Genomic DNA, 24,939 nt, shown 5'->3' with positions numbered 1-24,939 from the left:
AAGGCCTGTGTTTTCATTTTAAGTAGTAAGCATTCAACTTCACAATGTTTATGACTTCTCAGCCGAGAGATTACAGCTTAAATCTGCACCATTGAATCATCTCCAAATATGAAGTCGCATTATCTTCAGCAGAATTGCTGATGGTAACACTGCTTTACTTCCACTGCTCTCGTAGCTATCAAAAGGCTGGACATATAGTCAGCAACAAGGGACTTAAAATAGCTAAGAGTGCAAAACTTCAGACTAAGCATCTTCTTTTGTTTGCTACTAGAGACAACTGCACAAGACCTATGAAAGTTTACAGCTTGCTGTTGGAAAGTTATATACTTATACTATCATGCCAGAGAACACTGTGCCATACTGCAAGAACAAAAACATCGACCCAAGGACTCTAGTTCAAAACATCTGATTACAATCAGCAGTTGCTCTAAATGTGGTTTGTGACAAACATATCTTTACTCTTCTTGCATTGGAAGTGTGTAACAAAGTTGCAGGAAAGGCTGTTAGACCTGTGAAGCTCAATGAAGCTTGATACCAACATACTTTCTCTGTTAGAGGAAAGAAAAGAGGGAACATCCTTCTTCTCATGTCAAGGTTTAATTCTGAGGTATACGACACTGGATTTACAAAGGTAAATAAAAATACATTCTGAGAAACAGTAAGTGCCCTACTTAGCAAGGCAGAGGGATTTCACACTCCAAGTGGCTGAGAAAAGAAACCGCTCACAGTATGAAAAAGTATTGGGGGTCTGTCTTTGACACAGGCTTTTGCCATGACAGATGATGAGGAATGGGTGGCAGAGAAAAGACAAATACTTAGGTGATAAAGATGAGACAGGACAACAGGTACTAGATAAGGCTTCCACTTGAACAAATTATTTGAGACATTATTATTATGATCAGAAGTCAGATGCAACTACTATTCCAAACACTGATCAGGCAAACTACATTGCCAAAATTAATTACACAGCTGTTGAGACAGACTTCATCTTGAGCCTGCTGAAGATACGGGTAAGTTTGCATATGCTTGTAGCAACCACATATAAATGAAATCCCAGTAATACAGAAGGACTGGAGTGGTACAGAAGAGTTTTCCACATCAACTGTACCTGACACCAAGAGCAAAGGCTATCATCCAGAGTACAGTGTACATAAGAGTTTCTATAAGTGTATCATATACAGTTAATCTACAATTTTCATCCTAAATAAGAATTTAAAAAGCCAAGTATGAATCATATGCAGGCAGATTTAATGACTCATTGCTGCCATGGATTTAACCACGAGTGCTGATCCTGTCTGCCATTAAGATGTCTGGCATTCCCACTTGGACCTATTCCTCTGGAAGGGAGCCCTTTCACAGATCTGTGCTAGAGAGAGCCGAGCTAAAACCAGCTAAATGAGACTTAAAGAATTAAACAAAAAAAAAAGTGCTATTTTGTCACACAAAGAATAAAATTCCAGGAATTTATTGCTATATGTATGCTTAATCCATTAATTCATCTTACAGTAGTCATGAAGTGCCAAATTGTGTGCTACATTTAACATTCCATGTATTCCCTTCCAAATGCCATTTTACAGTGGGCGCATGAAACAACGCAGCAGGGGTCACAAAGCATGGCTTGAGCATCTCTCAAGAGCTTAAAGACAAAGATTCGTGTACAAGCTGAATAACAACATGTCAGTTAACAGGTCACTCAGCAATTTTAACAGAAATATCTTTAGGTGGAAGTTTTGCAGCGTTAAAATTCACAACTCAGACTAAACATTCTCATCCCCACTGTAGAAACAAGATACTTGCAAAGAACAAGAACTATGGTATGTAAATGTCACACGCAAGACCTGCTTCATTTCTATCAGAAGCAAAAACTGCTAATTATAAGCAAGGACAAGCCTAGCAGGGTAAGGCTGTCAGCCTATATTAAAAACATATACCTCAGAGTTTGGCAGTGGAACTCTATTTACCACCTTGACTTTTTTTTGGTAACATACAAGTTCTCCTCCTCCCCCCCACACTTTATAAATCCCCTGATATTTTTATTATACCTCCATATTATTTACAGGACTTCTAAAGATTAAGTACAAACTAGTATGAAATTAATGATAGCTTGCTTTTCAAATATGTATCCCATGGCTAAATAAATACCAAGCCAATCCAACAGAGTGATCCAACAGAGTTATGATTCAGAAGCTTGTGTATCTGTGATTCCAGTTGTTTTCTCATTAGCTGTGGAGGATTCATTTGATCTGTCAACAATAGTTGCCCTGGAAGCTGGAGTAGCACTATCCAAGGTTAGTGTAGAGGTCTCCTCTACATTTTCAGTAGTGCCAGGGTTGACAGAAAAGCTTCCAGCTTGAGTAATAGAGGGAAGCAAATCTGTAGGCACTGTAGATGCCTCTGTAACCAAAGGAAGCACAGGAACACATTTGGGTGGCATTGATAGAGGCGTTATTCCCATTAGATGCAGAGGCGGCAAGGGGGGAAGGGGTTGCAAACCTAAAAAGAAAAGAGGGGAAAAAAAAGCAGTGAGCTGCTGCACACCACAGCTCAAATGGTAATTGTGCAGCAGGCTCATTTCAAGCCTGATATTTTTCAGATTTCAGAACTGAAGAATCAGAGTAAACTCAAGGTTGCTTGTACCTCCCCCGAGGACTAGGTATTTAATGCATTAATACTGATGATTAGGTTTTCTGGCCTTCACTGGAACTGCCAGAAACAAGAAGTAACAAAAACCATATTCCATATAAGCTTCCATATCTTTTTGCTTGCTCCATGTACACCTTCAGCAGTTTTGTTGAATTCAAAACTGTAAATCTAATATTAGTTCATAATTCTGGCATTCAGTTCAGGGAGCTTCGATCTTCTCATCTAGCTTACAAGGAAACACTTCATATTTTCTTTTACCCATAAATAAAATACTTTCACTTTTGGCACAATCTCCTCTGAGCTATAAACCAGGTAATAGAAAATGAAACATCTAAATACAGACAAAGGTTTAGAATTAGTTTATTTAAAGCCATATTCCTTGTCTATCTGATCTGGGCACTAACATCCACTGCCATCTCAAGCAAACATTTATCCCCTTCAGGACTCCCCCATATAGGTGCAAATTAGAGTGTCAAGGTTAACTCTAATTACAGTGTTTCAGTTTGCAGAAGCACATACCAGGCTGTATGATTTCTGGAGCAATCTGTGGTGCAGGTAAATTAAGTTTGGACAGATCAGTCAGGTTAGGAAGCCCTGCTGGTAATGGCATCAGACCTAAGAGAAGAGTGGAAAAGTTACAGCTGAAAACTTAAAACTGTCTTTTTCTAACTGTTTCTTAGATCTTGTGGATATAAAGTAAGTTTTAAATTATCTTGATTATAATTTTTATATGGAAGTTGCACAGTGGGAACAGATACCAAGTGCAGGGAGTCTGGACTAACAAATACATAATCCCAAACCTTTCAGATTTTTCTGAGGAAAGAAGACTCTTATTTCAGGATTAGAAAGTTTACATTCCAAGTTCAGCTTTCAACAAAGGTAGTTGTTTCACCACAGCACTATACCATAAATTCTCCATTCCCAATTGGAGTGGCAAACAATAATAATAGGATTAAATACACAGTTTTCCCTGATCCCTAATATTGATTACTCTATTATTAGTCTTTTCTACTTAGTTCATGACTAGAGTTAAAAATGTATGTCAAAAGGCAGGACAAAGGAACTTTCAAAGTCAGGAAGGACTGAAAGTAGAAGAGAAACATACGATGAATGCAACACATGCCCTGCCATCATTGTTTGCTATGGAGCATCCTTCTGCTCACGAATTTTCCACTTTAGAAGAGCTTCATTTCTGGGACAAGGGCTCTATTCTAAGTACTTTGTGTTTAGTTCAGAAAAGGCTAATTCAGAAATAAACTGTTGATACTACAGTATTAAGATAGAGGGGAGAAAAGTCTTAAAGCAAGGCCACTGCATAGAGATTTTGATTAAAACCCAGCCATCTTTACTTACCCATGAATTCATTAGCCACGAAGGCTGACATAATCTGACTCAAAGAGCTTTCAGGTAAGCTATATGCAACTTTGTTTTGAATTTTTTTTTATATCTGAAAGAAGCTGAACTTCATATAAATTCACTCAAATTTTAGATCTCTAGTATATTTAGTAAGAACAATTTCACTAGTATGTCCAAGCAAATTGCAAGAAATATTCTAATTTGCTTTCAAAAAAGCAATGATACTATTCAGAGAAAAAGCTGAATGGAAAACTTGTATTTGCAGAGTTTAGGGAAGGGGTGGATTAGCTGGCTGGGGAAGAAAAGGACAATAATATTTTTCTGCCTAGAGAAAATAGAAAACTACTAACAAGTTCAGTTTCTGTGAGAGTTCTCTGCCCTTATTTGCATGCACTGAGCTCTACTACACATCTCTCCCATGTTAGAGATCCTCCAAGCATTATGTAATGGACACATCTTTATCTACTTGTCTCATAACAAGCAAAACATAAAATACAACTCCTTCAAGTGTTTTGGAAGGTACAACTGAGTCCTCTACCAGCATACCAATGCCAAAGCCAAATCCTATACAATCCTTATTTTACCCCCCATGACTACTTCTGTTTGAAATGATCATTATTAAAAGGAAACAACCACGTTGCAGAAAGACTTTTACTTGTATTATACCAGTTTAAATTCCAATATAATTCAGAAACACTAACTGCAACATAAATTCTATATTGTTAGCCCTGTATTTATACTAGGAATAGTGATCAAGATGATCTATATCATTATGATGCCTGAAGTGGCCACCTAAAAACAGAGACTAGACAAAAATAAGGGAATAAAGGCAGGTATTTATTTGAAGGGCCTTCAAAGGTTCACCCTGGGGAGTCCAGAGGCTACTGCCAGGATGGACCCCAAGATGGACCGCAGGTCATGAGTTCTTCACACTTTTATGTTTGGTTCATTTGCATAGCAGGGTTAATTCTCCAAGTAAAGGTTCAATTAATGATGTAATTTCCCCAAGCTTGCCCCCCCTTTTAGAGGCTTTTGGTTTGTACTTTTGGGGCCTAGGATGGTCTGAGTGTCCTCGGAGAGGAGGCCTGGAGAGGCTTTGTTATGTGTAACCAGCATGAGAGAGCAGAAATTAACAGGCTACAAGGAACTTCAGAGTTACACTAGGCAATACAGGATTTGAAAAATATGAAAGTTGAAACCTAAGGCATCATTCCCTCGCTATGGGTTTCCTAAAATGTTGCAAGCAAAACCTTCCTGAGAAATCCTGAATACTGCATCCACTGTGCAGGGGGCCCTAAAAGGTAAACATTGTAAACTATGTTGCCACCTCACTCCTGTGTGCCACAGACATGCTGTGAACATGCTCCAAGAAAATAATTCTTCACATTGTAGAGGCTGTATAGAGAGAGATCTTACAGGAAATGCATAATGTATGAAGTATGAAATAATAAAAGCAATGGAAAAACCAGCTCTCTTCTCTTGCTCCCCTAAGATTTTTGTTTCCGAAATGTTTTAAGAAATTTTACCTACTCACCTGGTAATGTAGTTGCTGGGTTAACTGGTGGCACAGAGGTAAGGGACTGACTGACTTGTGGTGGTAATAATGGAACTGTTGGAACACCTGGTGGAGTACACAGGGAAACAACATTGATTTTAAGCATACAACACTTCATCTTCTTTCCCTAAGGAGTACAAATAAATAATTGCTTACAGGAAAATTACTATTTGCCTTAACTATAAAATGCTGATAAGAAAAAATGGTATTCTAAGTAATACACATGGTATTTTTAACAGAAGTTGTTTGTAATTATTTCGTGAGCAAGTAAGGCACAAATCCAGTACTTTAGCCTTTGTTGTTGAGAAAGTTTAAAAGAAAATTTTATTTTCTCTTCTGCCTTCTATTAAATTAATTAGAAATATCTGTGAGAACAAAAAAGTCAGAAAAGCCATGCATTTCAGGTCAATTACTTGCCAATACCAACCTGTGCTGAGAACATTACTGACAGTAGTTGAAGGTGAGCTAATAGAAAGTCCTGAAAGACTCTGCTCAAGGCCTGCTGACCCAGGAGGGAGGGTGGCTGAGGGATTAACTGATGATAGCTGAACCTTATTGAAAGAGAAAGGGAAGTTACATCATTAGGATTTGTTTCCACATGAACCAATAGAAGCAGAAAAGCAATATATAACATCATCATTCATTTTTACAAAGCTGAAGGAGGGACCACAACTTACCTCTGTGAAACCATCTTTGAGGGGACTGAGAGATGCACTAGGCAACTGTCCTGGGAGAGAAATTTTCTTTCCCTCTTCAAATGGGCGAGTAGGTATCCTGTGCAAATATCCATAACCAATGCCACATCCTAGGCTTTTAAAATACGAAGATTTATAAGTCAGACAAGTGCCTTTACAGCTACAGACTATAGCAAGCAACGCACGAACAACTCAAGACAGCAACAAGTTTCAAGGTAAATTCTGTACAACCTTCGTCTCCCGCCCCCATGTTGCCTCATTTTCTATGGAGAAATAAACAGTACAAAACAACTGAAAGGAAATTCTATAGCTTTAGCAATAAATATTCAACACAAAATAAAATTCATTCTTATTTAAACCAAGCAGCTGTACCAGGTATACAGCTTGGAATTCAACTCAGTTGTTACTTGCAGTGCTGTGCTCTGGCTACTCACGGTATTTCAAGGATATACCACAAGCTAACAACGATTTGGAATTTAATGCAGAAAGCAACCATTGCAATTTATGCACTTCTGTAATAGCTAATTTACTGATTTGCACCCCTCTCATTAGTAAGTGCATCTGAATTTCAAGTGAATATATAATTTATTAGAGCAGAAACACTTTTGATGTAACAACACTCTTTCCCTGTCTTTGTAGAAAACTTAAGCCCAGCAGCTTTCAGGCTGGTGCTACAAGAAAGTTGTCCCATTCCCCTGTAAAACATTATCTCCTTACCTGCCTTCTCCACCCCAGGCAGAATTTGGAGTAATCACCACTTCCCGACAATTATCTGTGTCTGTGTTGTACACATAAAGTTTTAATGGCTTTGCTTCGTGTGTTTCAATCAGGGAAAAGAGATCTTCAGACTGCAAAAAGATGAAAATGAGTAAGGGCCTTCTCGTCATTGGATCAGTCATTCTAGTCCTGACTTTCTGTAATAGACTCTGGTAACAGCCACATGTTGCAGTGCTGCTGTTTTATCACAAAGCCAACTTTAAAATGTGTTTTGCTAGCACAACTCAGAAGACGTGGCACAACCCAGATTTCAAATCTGCTATTCAAAATATTGATATTACAGTACAAAAAAGTTTGTATCTGACTTCATGAAGACATTTAAGAACCATTCTTATTTCCAGGACTGCATTTAAGAAAAGGCACCATGACAGAGCTCCTCCCTCTTTGTATCTGATTTCCATTCACACTGAACAGAAACAGAGCCAGGGATGTTTCAAACTGCCCTGGTACAATTGGGTTTTAGGGTTTTTTTAAAAAAACATTGTTTTTATATACTTACCTCATTCATGACAGTATCTGCTCCAATGATATAGTCACTATGAGGTCTAAGTCCAGCTAATGCAGCAGGAGAATTTGGCTCCACTTCCTAGTTTTAAGATGGAAAGTTACAAACCACTATGTTAACTATCAGGGTGTAGCAGAACAGATAGATAGGCACTTCACACAAGCTCTGAGTCAGACAAACTGGTCAAGTTTTCAACACAGTAATGAACTAATTAAACAGTGGCTCTATGGCAGTCCCTTTCCATATGGTTCTGGTGTTGTACCAAATACAGTATCTCTGAGTATTGTACAAACCCATTCATTTAAATATAACACTTGATAATATACTCACAAATACACATTTCTAGTTCAAAAGTCTTCGCAAACCCAAAATCTATGAAAACCAGTTTGACCAATGAGACCAGTTTGATCTCATGACTTGTTAGCTACATCCTATGCAAGTTACTTTTCAACAGTAAGATAGAAATAGTAAGCAATAATGAGAATACTTCCAAGTCCATACGTACCAAGACGTGCCAGACATTTTCATTAGCCCCATCAAAGCTGCAGAAGCGAATGCTCACTCCCAGCAGGCCCTGCCCACCCCACATGTTGCTGGGGGTTACTGATGTTTCTCTCAGTTCCAGTGTTTTGCTGCTGTACACAAGCATTTTTACAGGTTTTTCAACATTTGCTTTCAACAGGTCCTTGAGAGTGTCATTGTCTTTATTCTGTGAATGTTTAAGCAAGAGCTTGGGTTAGTGTTTAACAGAACAAGCGTTCTGTTCTACAGCGACACTTGTATTTCAGAGGTGCTACAAACACCCTGCATTACCAGAACATGTATTAACAGCTGCTTTGTAACAAGTTTCCAGTCCCTTCACAATTCTAGAATACAACTCTTGCAAAACCCTGGGATTTCACAGTAACAGGTCATACTTTCCAAAAATGGAAACACTTCAATTGAATCTGTAGTAAGATGCACCTTGCAGCTTTTCAGTGGCTTTCTCAAATCCTGGCATACTGGTGGAAGAGCTTCCCACAGCTGGTTTTTTCCACTGCTATGATAGTCTGTTGTTTGACTACAGTTCTGCTTGAAAGCTCCCCCCATGCCTCCTGCCCAACTAACAGCTCTGACAGCAGCTTCTTCCCTCAGCCTGTTTTGACTGAATGAAGTTTGTGAGTTCTCATGGAAGCAGACAGAACTAGGAGGGCACCAGTATAAGCCGTGAGGGGTGGATCAGCAGGCAATCCTGTATTGGTGCAGATGTCTGCAGAGAGCATGTCTGTCTGCATCCTGATCTCCAGCTAAACTCGATAGAATTGTAACTACAGAGTGAAGGAAATCAATTTCTGATGCAGTTTGCCTTGCTCATTTTAAACTAAGGAGCAATATTTTATATACATTTAAATAAAACAAACCCATCGGTTTGCCTATAAATATCAGATTCTCAGCACATTGTTTATATTAAAAGTTATAAAATAACAACACACTTACCAATCTTGAACCATTAATGGACACGATAAAATCAAAGAATGGCTCTAATCCAGCTCTATGCCCTGGTGAGTTTTCTTGTACCTAACAAAGTTAAACAAGAATTTAGTAAAAGTGTTCCAATGCTGATTCATAGATTAGAATTATATTTCTGCTTGTGCCAACTGTAGTTCTAGAAGCTATTAATGTTTGTATGTATTATTTTAAAATATTCAAATATAATCATATAATCTTTAGAACCAAAAAATCCCTCACTTAAACCCCCCCCACCCCCCGAGATTTCAAAAGAATTAGTAATTTATAAATTGAGGAATGACACAGCAGTAGCCACTCCCTGGGAAAAGCACTGCTTAGCAGTTGCAGCAGGTAAATTGCAAGTATTTGTTTCAAGAAAGGAGATTATGGTGAAAGGACAAGGTTAATGAATTCTGACAAGGTGGGTTAAAAAGTACTACTTTTCCACAGTAGTACCAACATTGGACCTTACTTTTTATCTTATGCTTACTAAAGGAATAGGAAAGTCACACCTGTAAGCACAAGTTGTTATCTCATGATTAAACATCACCTGGTGACATTCTTGAGACACAGAGGGCATCTGTACAACCAGTGATTTCATTAACATAACTTCAAGTTGCAAGAAAAGAGACATGCAATTTTGCAGCCATGGCAGCTCAAATAATTCAACCACTCCATTAAGACAAGGCCTAAGTTTTTGGATACGCACTACTCCCAGAAGCTAAAAGTATACTTTTAATTCCAAATGGAGTAACCGAGAGACATTTTGCCAATGTTTTTTCACTGCTGCTTGGATTGCTGACAACAAAAAGTAACTCAAATATGGCTGTCAGATTTTTCCTACAGCTTTTTAGCAAAGACTATCTTTTTCTGTGTGGAAGCTGATTCATTCTACCCACTGGCTTTTTCTTTTATGTACTACAATCACCTTCCAAAAAGATCTAAAAAGCATTACCCTTTACAGTGTGGTTTCTTATATTACATGTTATTCCACCTGACAGAAGTGGGACAAATGTATTTAATTGTTCAATACTGGCCTGATTCTGCATGAATTGAGTTTTCTTAGTATGACTTATCTAGAACAAAATATTCTAATAGGGAATTTAAAAAGTGCTTGATTACTACTAAAACTGTTCCTCTGAAATTTTATTTATCTCTGCCCAACATGTTCACAAAATCAGATCTTGGAAAAAACTCAGATTACTTGTTCGTAGCTTTCTGTAACAGATGCCCAAACTGTAGAACATTAGTCACATAACCTGAATCTGGAATTAGTAATTCCAGAGTCACATCACACTCACATTTGTCCAAGATTTGTAAAGCAGCAAAGAAGTATGAAACCAACAATATCCCAAAGTAGTAAGAATCACTGAGGCAACAATAACATCTCCAAAGTCCACGTTTATAATTTCTAACTAGAACTTGAAGTGTGTCTGTAGAAGTGTCTCTTCAAGATGCCTGGACACTCCTTGGAAATAACTTTCTACAGCTGGGGTACATATATTCTCCCTCTTAGCCAAGTATTAAGTGTATGGAACCACATTTCCCAATCACCAAATATCCTGCAGTCCCTCTAACTAGATCCAAACTACAGCCCCCATGTTACTTAATCTGTCTGTTCAAGATGCCTCTCACTGAGAACAATCAGAGATCAGACACCAAACTGTGCACCAGGTAATAAGGTACAAGTACAAGCTAAGCTGTGTGGAGCAGACCCACTGACTCCAGCTGCACAGAAACTTCCAGGCACATTGTGGATGTGGATTTGGCATTTGTGGACTGTTTCTAGAGCTCATTTAACTGTAGATATTAAAACTTTCAATGAAGTAGGGCTATCTGAGAACAGCCTTCACAAACAGAAATTTTAGCTTAGGAGAAAAGCTGCAGAGAGGCTAAAATTCACTACATAACTTATTCTTCCCAAATGTAGAAAGCATTTACTACACAGAACACTTGAGACCTCCCTGCCAAAGAGAGGTTAAAGAGTTTCATGAAAGGAGAATTTAAAAACTCTGCTTTCCTATGGACGTGATCCATAATGGTATTCTCAGGCTTGCAGTTTCTCTTGTAATCAAGTTATTCAAAACATCCTTTCCTCTTACGTGCTTTTTTTGAGCAGTGAATGTAGGATGAGCTTACGCTGTTTGTTGTTCTTCCCTCAGTTTAGAGAAGTGACACAAAAATACTCTAATAGCCTCTCTCTCTCTTATTCCACCACCTATTGCATAGGTCATAGAGGAACTTACAGTTTGTGTTTTTAATGAACCTGACATACAGGCTTTATACCAAAATTAAATCTGCGGATGGTTTCAGAACTTACTAGAAAAAACAGTTTTAAAGACACGTGTTAGTTAAACCTCAGCATTAAAAATCAATAAATCCAGCAAAGTGGTACATTTATTCTGATAACACATCAGATTTTTGGGACTGGATGTATGTCATGGCCTTGAAATTATGAAAGGCCAGACTTCATCTCATTCAGAGATTTTCCTCCATTTCTAAATTAACTTCTTTGAAATAAAAAACCAAACCATACCAAAACCACAACAACCCTGAATCCTGACACAATAACCCTCCTCAATAACCTCCAAGAGATTATATCCTGAACACTGTGAGCCAAGAGTGGCCAGTATTCAATAGAGCAACTTCTTGAAATAAGATGGCATACCTACAGTAAATGAGAATTACCTATCTTCAGCATCTGTCAATGTCAAGCTTATTGACACCTGGGATGTATAAATAATTTACTTAGAATACCAAGTGTGTGTTCTGACTCCAACTGGTGAAGGGACTGAGAGAGTTTTCAAGTTCTAAACTTTTAGTTTGCAGAAAGTATCTGCAGATGTAGAACTCCTTGCCCCAAACCCATCACAATCCTGAACATCTCTGCATGGTTTGTTTCTAAGTGGGCATGTAAAAACCACCAGGAAGCTGTATGTAAAAGAAATCAAGCCCTTATAGTTGCATCAATCATACAAGCACCTCAGAAGCAAGTAGCTGCATCCCATTTTGTCATGCTGCCATGCACAGGTCGTCACAAAAAGTTTCCTATTTCCCTGGCCTAACTTCCATGGCATGTTTATACCTGGGAGTCCCAGAAATGCCAACCAGAAATTCTGAGTCCATGCCACATGAAAAGTCTCCTCCTTAAAGAAGTGATATACTCAGCCCTGCACAACAATCGCACTGACCCCATACAGTTTTTGTCACACCATCTTACTTTCAGTCACTATGTGCCCAATTCATCACCACCACACAGTGCCAAATGCACAATACAGCTCTCTGCTCCAAGCTCTTTGGCCATGATTCTCTTCCAGGAGACACAGCAACAAAGGATAACCAGGGACCTTAGAAAATACAAGGACACAAATTATTCTACCACTATTAAGGATGGAAATAATAAAGATTCCTTGGATATGTACATAAGCTCTGTGCCTCCTGAGCAATCTGGCTTTATGCAGCTTTGCTGTGGGCCCCAAGTAGGTATTTAGTAACTTGCCTTTGTAATTGAATAATTGTTGAGAAATAATCAAGTAATATAATTTACAACAGATGCTACTGCAGGCAAGATACCTCTCAAAGATTCTCTCAAAGCCAGCTGTTATTTCAGACATAAAAGTTACAGACCCCTCTGGGTAAATGCCATGATTTTCTAACAACAAACAGTGGCACAGAAAATGCAAAGAAGCTGTGGAAATGCAAGGCCAGAGCTTTTTAAGAGCACATGAAGAAAACCTCTATCAAGAATGCTAAGTATCAGAGAGCAGAAAAGGGCCTTACACATTGCTGCAGGGTTTCAGCTTCTCACCAAGATGTGAGCAGGGCTGCTGAGTACATAGATTACACATTGATTTCACTTTTAATTCACTGTCAAGAATTGAACAGGAAAAAGGATTCAAGGTCAATACACTAATTTTAATTTGCAGTACCGAAAAGACTTAACTGGTAAATGCATGAAGTTTTTCCTTGCTGAACACTGTTCCCAGCACTATCATTCTATGCCTGCACAGAATATATTGTACATTACACATTTTAAGAAGCCTGCTCAACAGCACAGTGGTCACAAATCGAAGACCCAAGAGAGCAGTGCAACTGCAAATGGAATTAGGCACTGAAACCTGGACTTTCAGAGGCAGATGAAGGCTCTGACCACTTCTGAAAGCCAGCTACCTTATACTCCTTTTTAAACTTTCAGAAGCTTAGCTTCAAGCATTAAATACACAACTTCCAAGGCCTTCTTTTTTCCCCACATAAGAAACACTTCCCAGTATTCTACTTTATTAGCAAAGAAATGTTGAAAGGTTTTTCATAGTTCTTCCACCCACACCATAACTGGCAGTAAAATTTCATTATGTATCATGTACAAGCAATTCCTGTTAGATCTGACAGAATCTATTTTATTTCTGTCAGCTATTTTAACACATTACATTGTATAACTGAATTGAATTTCTTGATGAAACACCCAGTTTTCAAGAGAAAAAGCTTTGTAAGTTTTCGGTAAGAAAACAGATTCTATCTATGTAGCATAACCTTTTATTTTAGCACAGAGAATTTAACTCAAGCTTTTAAAATGTGAACCTCCCTTAAAAAGTAAGTCATCACTTCATGCAACACGTTTGTATCACTATTACAACAAACCAAAGCACTCAAACAAGAGTGAGAAATCTAAACTTTGGGCACTGCTGCTCAGTATCTTTTAGGGAGAACACCACATAACATGGTAGCATACACATTTCTCACAGATAAGAATTCTTACGTAGACTCTCACAACAACTGACGTTGGAAAAGATCTCTATGATCATCAAATCCAACCACTAACCCAACACTGTCAAGTTCACCATTAAATCTAAGCCAAAGGCCACATCTAGTGTGTGTTTTGAATGCTTTCAGGGATGCTGATTAAACCACTTCCCTGGGCAGCCTATTACAATACCTGACCATCCTTTCGATGAAGAAAGTTTTCCTCAAATCCAGTCTCTAAATCTCTCCTGGTGCAACGTGAGGCTCTTTCCTCTTGTTCTGTCACTTGTTAATTGAAGAAGAGGCTGAGCCCCACTTCGCTACACCTTCCCCTCACGGAGTTGTAAGAGTGATGAGATCTCCCCTGAGCTCCTCTTCTCCAGGCTAAACACCCCCAGCTCCCTCAGCTGCTCCTCACAGGACTTGTGCTCCAGAGCTTCTCTGGACACAGTCCAGCACCTCAACGTTGTTCCTGAACTGAGGGGCCCACAACTGGACACAGCACTCGAGGGGTGACCTCACCAGTGCTGAGTACAGGGGGACAGTCATTGCCCTTGTTCTGCTGGCCACACTATTCCTGATACAGACCAGGATGCCACTGGCCTTCTTGGCTATCTGGGCACGTTGGCTTGTGTTCAGCTGCTGTCAACCAGCATCCCCCAGGACCTTTTCCACGGGGCCACTTTGCAGCCACTCTGGCCCCAGCCACGGGGATGTTGTGACATCATCTGTTAGCTGAAGAACTGTCACGTCATTACATCAGCCTGGGCAAACCACAGCAGTTTCACACCGCTGAACAAGAAAATTACTCAGAATCTTCCTTCATTCTGTTTTGAAGAAGAGAAACAAATGCATACTGAGCAATACACAGAGTCAGCCAGTTGGTCTAATCAGCCACACACCTTATGTTAAAGGAAACTTATGGAGAAAAATTACTTCAAATGACTTATCACTAGGTCTACTTATGAGGAGATCTGGACAACAGAACACTTGGCAACCTTTTCTCCCTCTTACCAAAAATATAAAAAATCCCAACATTTTAATGTCTAGAACCCCAACAATGCAACGCAGTGAGCAACTTCTGCTGTCAATTATGCACATGATTAAATTCTTTTCCTTTGACAGCACTTCAGTCCTGGAGTGTTCCTATTTCCTGTTACAACTGCACTGGTGATAAAGCTCACAATGCAAGCAATGTTGCACTGAGTATCAGCAGAAGCAGCCAAAAGAATTAAGTCATCTGCAAATATTACATCAAAAATTAATGACGGTAGTGCTCACTTTCTGCATATATTTCTGTTCCTGTGTGAAGTGAGCAAAGAAAGAGACTTTTTACTAGTTTTGTGGGGAGGCAGCATGTACAGTCTAGAAGTCTCACTGTGAAAAACCTGTAACTGGCAACAGTCTGCTTATCCCTCTGGCAACTTGTGCTTGGCTCCTGCAGTTACTCTGAACAGTGTAAACTCTTTGTTTCACAGCCATTTAACACATATTTTTCTTTTATCTGCCTTACCCAAACAAATTCTTCCAGTAATTGAAAAAAAATTCTGACATTTCTCTAATTTTCCCACATGTAATGAAATCTTTAAAACAACCACTTTACATTATTTACAGAAGTTTGGTGTTGTCAAAGAAATCTGGTCTTACTCAGATCTGTAACACTGGAAGACTACTGCTGTTTTCCTTCTACCGTTCTCATTTACCTCATTAAAGTACTGAGCTCAGAAAAAAACGTACTTGAGAGTAAATTAGAGCAAAACAGCAGTATTGCTTGACCTCAAGTTCTACTAAAGGTCAATCCATGCACACAGAGCATTTATGCAGAGCTCCTCTAACAGTGCGAGCCCAAAGCTATCTGGAACAAACTTAATACAGAATAGCAACTGGAAAATTAAACTTGGAAAAACTACAGAGAGAAACTCTAGTCACATTCATGTATGCCGCATGCATTTCAATAAAAACATCCCAAATTATAACTGTTAGGCTGGGATCATGATGCAGTTTAAGATGCCTGTCCATAGACAGAGAATAATCACTCATTATTGTGGCATCTCAAGATATCAGTAAGAAGATAAGGCAGTGAAAATCAGATATATCAGTCTGTTTAAGACAGCAGGCAGGTCCTTTCCTGCATTATATAAATAAAAATATCCTCTTGGAAATCAACTTCTTTAATGTGCACCTCTCAATTACATTTACAAAGACTGGTAATCAAACACTGCCACTTCGGGTCATAGCAAAAACATTACAACAAAAAAGTGCCTAAATGAAAACAAAAGGTGCCAGATCCAAGCCAGATTACAAGAAAAAATGAGTAGATTCCACTTCATAAAAGAGATGAATCTCAATTTATTAACATGCTTTAATCAAACAGTATGAACTCATAAATCTGATATAACTGATACTCTAACTGCAAAGTACATACTGGTTTTACAAGTCTCCAAAGTAAAAAGTTAATGAAATTTACACTGTACTATGATAAAAAAAGAAAAAACGTCTGCCAGTTTTACCAACCTGCAGAATAGTTTTTGTGAGGGAAAAGGAGAAGACAAAGTGGACTGACATAAACTAGTAACACTGGACTCTTATATACCATTGATATTAAAAGGGTGGAAAAAAAACCACTGTGACTTTAGTCCATATATAAATTTTAACAGAATGTTTGGATTTGATCAGAACATCAGTATTTGCTTCTCAAAAGCAGAGAACTGATCCAAAAGGATACGATTCCAACAAACACAGAGGCCCAGCACGGTACCCAGAGTGAAGGCACTCACACTCCGGCTACAAGGCAGAGGCACTGTGATGTGGGCAGGGCTATGAGTGACTCCAGCAATGTCCCTGTACCCCAGATTCCACAGCACGACCTGGGAACCATTCTGCTCACTGAAAACAAGACACATACTAAAGAAAGGCTTTCAAAAGGCTGGTCACAAAACCTAAAAAACGCAGCCTAATAAGGTATTTTGTATTTCGCATACAGAAGCAAAGTTTAGTGGCCACAACGCGAACAAAACCAATGTAACCACGAAAAATAGTACTTTCACTGGAGTTGCAGTCCTCAGTTGTGCTGCCTGTCATGTGAACACCTTGATCCGACACCCCTGAGCTACTGCGGAGGGGCAGCAGCTACAGTCCAATCCATGATGCAGCGACCAAGACAAGCCCGACGCGTTATCCCGGGCGCACCTGAGCGCAGCCCAGACTCGCGCGGGCTGCGGTGTGAACAGCGTCTGCTGGAGGAGAGGCCGCCTCGCCCTCAAAGGCTGCCCGAACCCAGCATCGCCTCCCATGCGCCAGCCTGCCGGCCTGGTCATACTGAGGCACAACCCGGCGGCACGACCCGGCCCAGGGAATTGTCTATTCTGGACCAATTCTTCCTTCAGACTTCCCAAATCCGGCAGCGGCAGTGCGGGCCCGGCGCACCTCACCGCTCCCGCGAGCCGCGGCGGAGCCCCGGCGGCCCCGCTGCCCGAGTGCCTCCCCGGGGCCGAGCGGGGAGCCCGGCGGGGCCGCCCCGGGAGCCCCCGGGCCGCTCCAGCGCCTCCCCACAGCGGGACAGGCCCCGGGCCCACGGGCCGCTGCCGGGCTGAGTCCCCGGGGCGCCCGGACGGGCCGCGCCGCCCTTACCCGCAGGACGTGGTAGCCCTCGGTGCCGCCGCCGGGGATGTCGATGCTCTGCGAGGCGCCCATGGCCGCGAACGCGCCGCGACGGGGACGTGGCACCGCGCGCTGCCCCCGCCCGGCGCCAGGCGGGGCCCTACGGCGGCCGCGAGGGGCCACGGCCTCGAGCTCGTGTCTGGCGCCCTCTCGCCCCCTGGCGGCCGAGGGCGGCGGTGCCGCTGCGGGGCGGGGGCGCCCGACGGTGCTAGACAGGAAGAGTTAATTAGTTTATTAGTGTTAGCTATATTAATGGGATATAGTAAGTATGCGCACAGAACATAAAGGTAGCAGGTCATACCTTATGCTGCCTTCTCTACTCCCACAGCTCTCTGGAGCTCCGAGCGCCACTCCCCCTGCGAGGCAGAGCCCGTAGCGGCTGCGGGGCGGCGCCGGGAGCGCCTGAAACCGTCTGGGAGCTGGAGCTGGAGCGGGAGGAGCAGTGCACTGGTACAGAACGGATCGGGCGAGAAATGCTGCCCAGAGACCGGATTTTGGACTAACCCGGGCATGCACCGCCCGCAAACTTCAGCGCGACAGCGGCGCAGAGCTGGCTGCCGACGCTGTGGTGACACGGCGCGGCAGAGCCCCGCTCGTGCGGGGAGAGCCGCTGGCTGCTGGAACGCACCCCGCGGCCAGCAATAAAATCCTGCCCTGAGCCAGCGGGGTGCCTCGGTGCAGCTGGAGAAGGCGGACGGTGGGTTATCAGGAGGCACTATGGATCTCAGGCTCACATCATCCCTCTCCGAGAGTTCTTTGTTCCTGGAAGGCTTTTTCACAGCCCGTGCAAACCGGTGCGTCCTGGTTCCGATCCCGCAGACCTCCAGAGAGGTGACCTCTTTAAGGAATGATGCTGTCACCGGTCTTTTAGTGATGCAGAAATACTATTTATTAGTGAACTGCAACACAGTGTTAAAGAGCCTTAATGTTGCACGGAAAGGATATCCAGATTAGCATACTTCACTTCTTTCGGACTCATTTCCCTCTGTATTATCACAGTGCTATCTGTCTTATTTTCTGCTTAGTATTATTAAAAGCCTCTATGCACTGTGCTTGGGATTTACCCCAGTGCTACCTGCAGAGACGACCAACCTCTTTCCACCCTTGACCACCTCACTGTGCTCAGCTGTTTCCACTGGAGCAGACAGACTGTGTTTCTCCAGGCACTCTAGTCAGGCATGGCCAGTTCTGGGCTCCATCTGCACACCAGTTCAGGCGTGTTCACCTCCCTATATAGTGTCTCTCCTCATCAGTACAAGAAGAAATCAACTCTAGGATATTGAGGTTGCAATGCAAAGTACGAAGGCAAAATGAATAATACATAAATAAGCTATACCTTTCAAGATTTTCTGTGCTCTTAATACAGTATGAGAAATTTGTTACTGTGAGCTGCTAAAGTAAGTAAAAAAGCTATACCAGTTTAGGCAAATTTCATGCCACATTCTGCCAAATTTCTGTCAACATTCCATTTATACTCAGGAGGGAAATCCCAGCCATGTTCCTTTCTTTCTTGTTATCAGAGGTTCATATAGACAATAGTATAACACAGTGTGATCCAGGGACAGTCACTGTGATTCACCACCCTTTATCCAAAGCTTCCTAAAAGATCCATAGCTGATAGCAAACTACCATCCACTGTCATTCTTTTGCTCTCTTCTGGCATAGTGGCTCCTGTATGATACGTCTTTTTATGCTTCCAGGTAGGTGCTGTCAATTTTGTGGGTTGTTTGTAAGGTTTTGTGTGGCCATGAGGCAAATGCTAGCCCGATGTTGTCCTCCTGGCTGACTGGCTTTCTGATGCCAGCCCATCCTTTGTTGAAAACTGACCCATGGGTAAACATCTTCATCTGGTGAAGGCTTCTCTAGGGTATATTAAATTTCATTGCCTTGCCTTTGGTCTGGAAGACCTCTGAATGACTGTGTTAAGAAAAAACCCCACATCTCAAGCCACTCTCCAATGGTTTGCTTCCCTCCCTGGCCAAAGTCCCATAAATTCCAGAGCATTTTTAGACCACGCAGTAAATTACAGTGACAATTCTGTTTTCCGAGAAATTATGAAGAAGTAAGTTGCTTTGGTGCCAATAAACCTTCCATTATTGGCAGGCACTTTCTACTCAAAGTATATGTTGGGTCAGATATAATAATTGTTAATGTGCTTCATTGAAGGTATTAAAGCCTGGCTTCAGCATGTTGCACACCTTATCCTTAAAAAGCTATCTCTCAGTAGACACAGCAAAATAGACACTGCAAAATACCTATTAGAAGCCCCTTCCCATGTCATTAAAAACTGTAAAGAAGAGAACCGAACTTTGATTTCTTTGAAAAATAAAAAAAAGGTGATTATCCCAAACTTTATGCTTCTGCCCACCAACACCAGGACCAAAAAGAGTAACAGTGTTTTGCCATTAAAAAGTTGCCACTTTGATGAATATGCATTTGAAAATCTGTGATATGAATACTAGCCTTTCACACACTTCCATCTGGCCTTTAGACATGTAAACAACTTTAAAACTGGGATTGGCCAAATTACACAGTGCTGATTTTATGAACCTAACTTCTAATTATCCAGTTGCCAGCAGTAGCAAAGCCAAACCCACCACATAAAAACTTAAAAGTGAAAAACCCCCATGTCTTTGGCAGTAACACTTCTGTGGCTGAATTCTGCTCCTGTGACCATTGAGAGGTGTGTGAGGGGCTGAGGAAGAGCACTCTGGCAATTCGCAGCAGCTATTGCATCCAACTGTTTGTGAAAGGAAATACAAATTATATATATTCTGACTGCAATTGCAGGAGTGAAGTGTTATCAAAGGAGGAATGCCCTTCATATTTCCTAAGGGTGCTAGTGGTGAAACAAGGGAACAGATTTTGCAGCTCCTTGAGTATGCTCAGACATTATACCCTCTGAGACCCAGTCAGTACCATTGCACCAGTAGTCAGTCTGCCTTATTCTCACAGCAACAAAGAAATTCCATTTCCCTCTTCCTCAGGAGATCTGTAAAAGTTCCATGCCTGCATGTGATGAACTGAAAAATAGGCAGCCATATTTTGTTCTAACCATCCACTAAGAAAAAAATAACTCTATCCCAGCCAAATCAGGACAATTGCTCCAGTCAACCCCTCAGAGAAATCTGAACCTGGCCCCTCACTGCAGACATAAACTACATACATCACTGCATCACTGAAATTCTTTTTAAGAACTTTTGCCTTACCACAGTATCTCAGCTTTCCATCAAAGTGCTGTCACCCTTTCTGGGCTAGTTCCACCTCAGCAAAGAAAGATGTTATCTGCAGTTTTCCATCAATTCCCACTAAGGGCTGAACTGAAACACCAGGTTTATTTGAAGAAACATCTTTGAATTTGGTCCAATGTTCTATGGCAAAAGACTAGTCTGCAAAAAAACCCAAATGAACTTTAGAACCCTCTTAGATAAAAAAACCCCAAATCTTACCTAAGAAATAGGAAACAAGATTGCCTTAAAGTATCACTTAAGACCTAATGACAACAAACCCCATTTGCAGAAATTAACAAATATAACCTACCTGTTCTTTTACGTTTGTATCTCAGCAGCTGCATTTCAAAAGTCATTAAAGTTAATGAGCTGTGCTTTATGGTAGAATCATGAAAACTTAATTGGAATAATTAGTTGTGAGATAGCAAGTGCACCTTCCTGGCTAGCAACATGTCATTGTTTGATAAGAATAATAATGAATTTAATAAATAAAGCGGGGCCCTTCTAATATGTTAATAAAATAATGAAGTAGAAGCCACACGTGAAAATGATGAATTATTAGTTTGGAGACTGCACGCAATTGTCTGAGGAAGATGGATGGGGAAGTGGCCTTCTTGAAACTGTCAGCTACATCTGCTGGCTAAAATCCAGCTTGCAATAGATGAAGCAGCCACGCTGACCTTTGCAGAGGATGTGGTGCAAATGCTTCCAGCGGGGCCAGCATCCTTCTGCAGAGCAGGGTGTGCAGTGGATGAAGAAAAGCAACTGCGCTTTCTTTTCCCCTCCTTTAACCCTTCTGTATTAATTGGTGCTGGGCAAACAGGAATGAAAATGGACAGAAACCCAGGCATGTGTGGAAGGAAGGGAGCTTCAGTGAACAAATCAGTCTATTTGACCCAAATCACTTAGAGGCTAAGACAGGCAGAAAATTATGATTTATTGCAGAAACGGTCTTAAGCTCAAACATAGACATGCACACCACAACAAAAGCTTCTGAGGCATTATTAAGAATCAGTAAATAGAATAATTTTAATTAATGGGTGCCTTTAAAATTAAGTGAATACTGCCGGAGTTATAGGAAGGCCTACAGTAATAAAAGGGATTGTCCCAGTAAGCAAACACTGAAGGAAGGCTATAGTTTCAGGTGGAAATAGAGCAGCAGTGTGCAGAGACTAAGAAGAAGATGGGTCATAAGATAGCTCTTAGTTTTATCCTCTAATCAATATATGACCTCATTCGTTTCTGCTCTTAATGTATTGCCCAATATGAGGAATTGCAGTTCAGAATATCTACTTGTTGACTTAAGTCCCAGCAGAGCAGGACTGGGGTTGGTAGGAGCCATAAAGAATCTGATGTATGTCTAAGATCAACTCATATGTTAGCAGTGCCCAAGGAGATTTTATCACCTTTGCAAGCACACAGAGAACAACCTCCTGCTATTTGGAAGGCATCCACCTGGCTGTGCACCCACAATACTTTGAACTTCTCATTAACAGAAGGCCTAAAGCACAGCGCCTTCAGCTCTACAAAAACAAAAAGGTAGCTCTAACTCGCACAAATGGCTGGTAAAGCCTGCTGACACAGAGAAGCCATACACCCATCCATTGGCTGCAGGAGTACTCACACACACTCTCCACAGTTTTAGACTGTGGAGACTAGGAGCTGTAGGTGCTTTGGAACTGAGGCAATCTAAGAAGAAATAAGTAAGGTAGCAATGGTCAGCATACGTGCAAATGTCAGGGGGTGTGAGACTGAACGTGTTCTTGACCTGCTGCTGGCAACAGCTGTGAAAAGATCAGACCATGTGTGAATGTAAAGAGAAATTAACAGCGAAGCACTTTGAATGGAAGCCAAGCATTAGTGAGCCTCCGACCAAACAAGCCCCTGAAACTCTGCAGGTTATGGTTAAACACTACGGTCTGATGCTCTAAAAGTTAAGTACAGAAATAATGTGGGGCTATTGTAAAGCTGGTTTCATGGTCATTAGTTGCTACGCAGCTAAACAGGGAATGAAATGCAAGGGAGGACGGCACTAGCTGGACAAGTTGCTCTTAGGCATAATTTTCCCAGTGAGAATGCTGCAGGGCTGGTTCTTCCCTGGTGCTCCACAAGGCACCAAAGACCATGTCAATCTCCAGGAGCCTAGTCTTGACCACTTGACATTTTTTAACTATAAACATCTATCAATTTCCTTTGCATTATGGCTGATTTACACTAATGCATAGGGGAGGGGAAGCAGTTTCACAGAGAATTAGGACTTGTATCCAGCAAGGAAGGAGCTGGAGCTCATAAGCCTTCAGTTGAAAACTGTAAATGGTACTATTGCAACACACAGCAATTTCCTTCTGCAGTGGGAGGGAAGGGCCACAATGTCTCAGGACCAGCCCTAGAATACAGCATCTCTGTAAGGGGAGTGCTCTGTGGCAGATAGCTGCCAGAATTGCTCTCTGCTTTTTCCCCAGAGCTCCCAGCATGGGCACGTGTTAGAGCTGTAGTCAGTGTTGTCATGCTCTGGTTATTATCAGGAACAGCTCCTCTGGCTGCTGTAATTTGCACCGAGGACTGCAGATGCCATCAACGGATCAGAGAATTGTAAAGCTAATCTACAGCTCCCTTCTCCAAGTCAGTTGAGACCAGAATCAAGGCTTTTGTTTTAGAAACCAGAAACTCAGCAAAACTGATTTGTGGAGGTTCTATTAATGGGACACAGGAAATTACCTAAAGCCTTCATTCTTTAAGTCATAGAAGTGATTGACTTGGATGTAATGCAGTTAAACTCTGCCTGTCTTCCCCAAGCTGCTGAAGACCCAGTAGCTCTGAGTTAGACACTGGTAAGTAGTTTTCACACAAAGCTGAGAGGCACAGCTTTGGCTATTACAGATATTACAGCCATAGGTTTCTGACAGAACGGCTTTTAATACAATTTTTACTTGCCACGGGGTTTTCATCTGAGACTTTAAGACTGATTAAGCTCAAAAACAGACATCATCTGCTTCTATAAAGCTTTGAAAATATGTGCCTGAATATTGGAATGAGCTTAGTAAAATCAGTGTCCTCGCTTGTCTGCCTCCATAATTCCTTTAAACTTGCGGTCCTTACTCTAGTTTGTTGTCCCATTTCATATAGACTTCAGACCCCAAATTCTGGCCTTAAGCATAGCATTAAGAATTTTTACTGAGTGTACAATGAAGAGGAGGCATAATAGAGGAGAATAACCTTTAAATAGATGCATTCACAGCAAAAGATGAATGGTTAGGAGAGAGAGAGAGAACAGAGTTTATGACAAATGTCAGAATGTTTCAAAGATTCACTTGATTATTAATCAGGAAATAACACAATGTACGTGAAATCACTGCTAAAAAAGAAAATAAATCTCTTTAAACTATATTGAGCTGAAAACAGGGTTCATGATAGAAACACAGATAGAATCTTAATTATAGAAGCAATTGCACAGACTAAGGTTCTGGCCACCCAATTTAGGAATTACAATGCAAGTATTTAAGAGGCTTAATATGCCTGCTACTATTCAGCTGCAGATAGCAGCTGGCTTTGGGAGTACTGCAGCGAGGGATGTTGCGAAGAAGGGTTCATAATGAAGGATTAATGAAGTAATTTCCAACCAATTCATTACATGATGCTTACATGCGTTGTCAGTCATTTTTGACCCAAGTAGTTAGCCTAAAATCTTATACTAAGAGATTTTGTTGATAGTCAAGGATTTGCTGCTGCACTCCTTTTTATTAACCAAGGGTGTGTTAAATCCTGTTTTTTAAAATTCAACAAATCAAATGAGAAATTTTTTTGCTCACAGAGTCCATTCTGCAGTGTCTTGCATTTTCAGTACTTTGTATAGTGATGTGTGCTATTTCAGCTTTAGTTCTATAAAACTCTATCTCCATAAAGCTTTAAATTATTTTATCATGAATTTAAAAGCCAGCTCTACATTTTGCTTTATCTACAGTTTCTCTAGAACCCTTTATCTAAAGTTCAGACTGAAACATTAATGAGAGATGTTGGTCTGTGTAAAAAAACCAAGCCAAAACAAAAAATTTACTTCAGAGTTTCCCAACTGAAATTTTACAGTTTAAGATAAAAGAGCAATAAGACAGGAAAGCAAATATACACCTTGACAGTACTATCAAACTGCCAGAGTCTGCTGAGGAATGTTTAGAACAGCTGTTGATGAAGACTCTTTTAGAAGAATCAATACTGGAGAAGGTCTTACACTAAAATCCTCCTGTATTTAAAAATGGGTCCTGTATTAAATCCTTTAGTGTCCTTTCCTGAACA

At 40.9% G+C, this 24,939-nt stretch overlaps 1 protein-coding gene and 1 long non-coding RNA gene across 2 annotated transcripts; one reads left to right on the top strand and one right to left on the bottom strand.

The window, feature by feature from the left end:
• Positions 1 to 1,449: 1,449 nt before the first annotated feature.
• GORASP2 (golgi reassembly stacking protein 2) lies at positions 1,450 to 17,514 on the bottom strand. Its single transcript, XM_042040976.1, has 10 exons — positions 17,390 to 17,514; positions 9,008 to 9,088; positions 8,037 to 8,240; positions 7,526 to 7,612; positions 6,967 to 7,097; positions 6,232 to 6,364; positions 5,982 to 6,105; positions 5,534 to 5,620; positions 3,163 to 3,258; positions 1,450 to 2,493 (listed from the first exon to the last, which is right to left on the bottom strand). Exons 1-10 carry the CDS (start codon positions 17,450 to 17,452, stop codon positions 2,174 to 2,176), a joined length of 1,326 nt encoding a protein of 441 aa, XP_041896910.1. The 5' UTR covers positions 17,453 to 17,514; the 3' UTR covers positions 1,450 to 2,173.
• LOC121670555 lies at positions 14,341 to 21,980 on the top strand. Its single transcript, XR_006018164.1, has 3 exons — positions 14,341 to 14,477; positions 16,557 to 16,561; positions 21,970 to 21,980. It is a non-coding gene; the product is annotated as an uncharacterized LOC121670555 (long non-coding RNA).
• Positions 21,981 to 24,939: the final 2,959 nt, after the last annotated feature.

The sequence above is a fragment of the Corvus kubaryi genome, unplaced genomic scaffold (genome assembly GCF_017639235.1).
Source record: "Corvus kubaryi isolate FWS band 111438036 unplaced genomic scaffold, C.kubaryi_AGA036_p1.0 37396, whole genome shotgun sequence".
In the NCBI taxonomy this organism is placed as follows: domain Eukaryota; kingdom Metazoa; phylum Chordata; class Aves; order Passeriformes; family Corvidae; genus Corvus; species Corvus kubaryi.
Note: the sequence above shows the minus strand (reverse complement) of the source record. Positions and strands in the feature narration are given on the sequence as shown.